The sequence below is a fragment of the Cyprinodon variegatus genome, unplaced genomic scaffold (genome assembly GCF_000732505.1).
Source record: "Cyprinodon variegatus isolate N-32 unplaced genomic scaffold, C_variegatus-1.0 Scaffold683, whole genome shotgun sequence".
In the NCBI taxonomy this organism is placed as follows: Eukaryota; Metazoa; Chordata; class Actinopteri; order Cyprinodontiformes; family Cyprinodontidae; genus Cyprinodon; species Cyprinodon variegatus.
This window is the reverse complement of record NW_015151136.1, coordinates 153,146-155,983: the sequence shown is the minus strand read 5'-3', so window position 1 is coordinate 155,983 and position 2,838 is coordinate 153,146. Positions and strand designations below refer to the sequence as shown.

Genomic DNA, 2,838 nt, shown 5'->3' with positions numbered 1-2,838 from the left:
CCTCTCCACTGTCGCTACAAGCATGCTTAGTGTGAGGGATTGCTGAAGAGTCAATGAGTCGATGCAATCAGCTGGTTTTCCTTAGATATAAAACTTTGAATCAATCTAACTGGATGATCTGGTTGAACTGTAAAGTGTCTTGAGATGACGTGTTGTGAATTTGGCGCTATATAAATAAACTGAATTGAATTGTTGGACTGTCTGTGTGAAACTGTAAGATGTTCCCCTATGAAGATAGTTAAAAGAGCCGGTGTTTCAGGGGGGGTCAGAGTTGCTGTTCCCAGATGTTGCTGCTGATGCTCCTCTCCCTTTGCAAAGGCCAATCGAAGCTTCGTTGTCCAGATCTTTTTAAAACACTTCATTTCAGTTAAGTTACCTGCACTCGAATAAACGGACTATGGGAGAAACCATGAGGGTGTTTTTCAACAGTCTGCTGTGGAAGTGGACCGTGGATCAGGTCTGCTGTGGAAGTGGACCGTGGATCAGGTCTGCTGTGGAAGTGGACCGTGGATCAGGTCTGCTGTGGAAGTGGACCGTGGATCTGGTCTGCTGTGGAAGTGGACCGTGGATCAGGTCTGCTGTGGAAGTGGACCGTGGATCTGGTCTGCTGTGGAAGTGGACCGGAGCCAGAGAGGAGCATGTCTGTGGGAGGAGCTGTTTCTCAGCCTGTTCTGCTCCAGTCGCTGCAGCAGAGCAGGAGGGACCGAGGGGCCCCGCGGACATGTTTGTGGCTCCAAACCATGGACTCCTCTCTGTTGTCGGACCCGTACCGCCGCCCGGCGCGCAGGACACAGTGGATCGTGAGCAGCCTGGCTCACCACTACGGCCTGGACCGAGGGGTGGAGAACGAGATCATCGTCCTGGCCACCGGGCTGGACCAGTACCTGCAGGAGATCTTCCACCACCTGGACTACCAGGGACTCGGCACGGTCCCCGCAGAGGACTTTACCGTCCTGTGCCAAGTCCTGGGGCTGAGCGACAGCTCGGAACCGGAGGAATGTTCCGGGCTGCTGGAGCGGCTGCCCCGCCAGCTCCCCTTCAGGCTCTTCCACGCCAAACTTTGCGGCTACTTCAGCACCAAGGCGGGTCGCCGGTACGAGTCCGGCCGGCTGCTGGTGGCCAGAGACAGCGAGCACATAGAGACCCAGATCCGCCTCAGGAGCCCCGTCAGGCGGACAGACACTCAACCGCCGGTCGGGGGCAACCGGGGGGAGCGCGCAGCTTCCGGCCGCAGACTGGGGCCCCCCGGGCCCTGCAGCAGGGAGTGTTATGAGGACATAGTGGCTCTAGAGGAGGCGGAGGACCGCATCTGCAAACTGGAGGAGGAGAACCGGAGTCTGAGGGAGCTGGTGGAGGACATGAGGGCCGCTCTGCAGAGCAGCGATGCCCGCTGCCTGGCCCTGCAGGTTAGGGGCCCCTTACTCTCCTCTGGGTTACCTGAGAAAAAACAACTGTCCGGATGGACAGGGGCCCTGCTGGGGCCGCTCACTCTAAAAAGAAAAAGGGATTCTGAATCAATGCAAACAGCTGGTTTAACCTGATCTGGTTGATCTGGATCTATAAAAGGACCTGAGATGACAGGATGTAGATTGGAGCTTAGAAATAAATGAATAGAATTTAATAGAACAAGGTTTGCCCAACTTCATTTCTTTAACTTATAAAGTAATTCAATTCATTTGGATTAAATAAATGTAATTATTGTTACCAATAGAAGTTATTTATTAAAGGTGAAGTGTCTTTAAATGCTCTGTCTATCATCTGGGAGGCTGCTTAAAGATCCCTGACCACTCAAGGGGCCCTTTAACACTTTCAAAATAATTAACCACAATTGCAATAAAAATATGCTGCTTTTAAAGGGGAACACCAGTTTTTTTTTAACACTGGCTCCTTGATTTTCCGTTATTCCATCATGTTCTATCATCCATATGAGTTTAGTGTCATTTGGAGCCGTTCTGAAGATATTCCGTTAGGTTATATCCAGTAACGTCTTCCTATGGGCAACGACTTGAAGGCACAAACTAAACTGTTCATNTGTCAGAACCTGAGGTCCAGCTTCCTGTCAGAACATGAGGTCCTACTTCCTGTCAGAACCTGAGATCCAGCTTCCTGTCAGAACATGAGGTCCTACTTCCTGTCAGAACCTCAGAACCTGAGACCCAGCTTCCTGTCAGAACATGAGACCCAGCTTCCTGTCAGAACCTGAGGTCCATCTTCCCGTCAGAACCTGAGGTCCAGTTGCCCGTCAAAACCTGAGGTCCATCTTCCTGTCAGAACCTGAGGTCAGGTCTTGAAGATATATATACATGTTTAAGCTAAAAGAAGTAAAGAGCTAAGTTAAAGCTGCAGCAAAACTTATTGTTCATATTGAAGTATATGCCATGTATAATCTAAGGATGGGCAGCAAATCTACTATTCCCAGGTGTTAGGCCAAAGCTGCCAGAGGGGAGGATGAAATCTGCAGATAAGACGTTACACACACACGCAGAAAAAGCTGATTAACAAGGTAGAAGCAGAAAGGCAGGAAGCAACTCCATGCATGGAGGTAGGAATGTAGGGAGTATGATCACTTTCTGCTTTTCCTCAGAGTAGCTTTGCCTCGTCTGTTCCTGTTTGGCAGTGACGTCATCCTGGAAAGAAATATCAGCTGTGCTGCTTCCATCAACACCTTTGTTTCTAGATGTTGGAGCTTGGCCTGTTTTCCAGTGTAGTCCTGTTTCTCTGACCGTGACTGAGTGGATGTGCTCTCTTCATCCTCTGGCATGGGGCTGCCTTGGAGCTCGTCTGCCTGGCTGTGTGTTTCCTGGACGGGGCCGCCTGTGGAGCTGCCTTTTGTATCTA

At 50.6% G+C, this 2,838-nt stretch overlaps 1 protein-coding gene across 2 annotated transcripts in view; it reads left to right on the top strand.

Moving 5' to 3' along the window:
- Positions 1-582: 582 nt before the first annotated feature.
- LOC107097297 (EF-hand and coiled-coil domain-containing protein 1-like) overlaps positions 583-2,838 on the top strand; it is a 27,975-nt gene continuing 25,719 nt past the window's right edge. The window contains exon 1 of one of the 2 annotated variants that reach the window (XM_015394395.1): positions 583-1,406. In XM_015394395.1, the coding sequence (XP_015249881.1) occupies positions 639-1,406 (768 nt within the window). In that variant the 5' untranslated portion in view covers positions 583-638. The remainder of the gene's footprint in view (positions 1,407-2,838) is intronic. The other variant, XM_015394396.1, reaches the window with a different exon arrangement.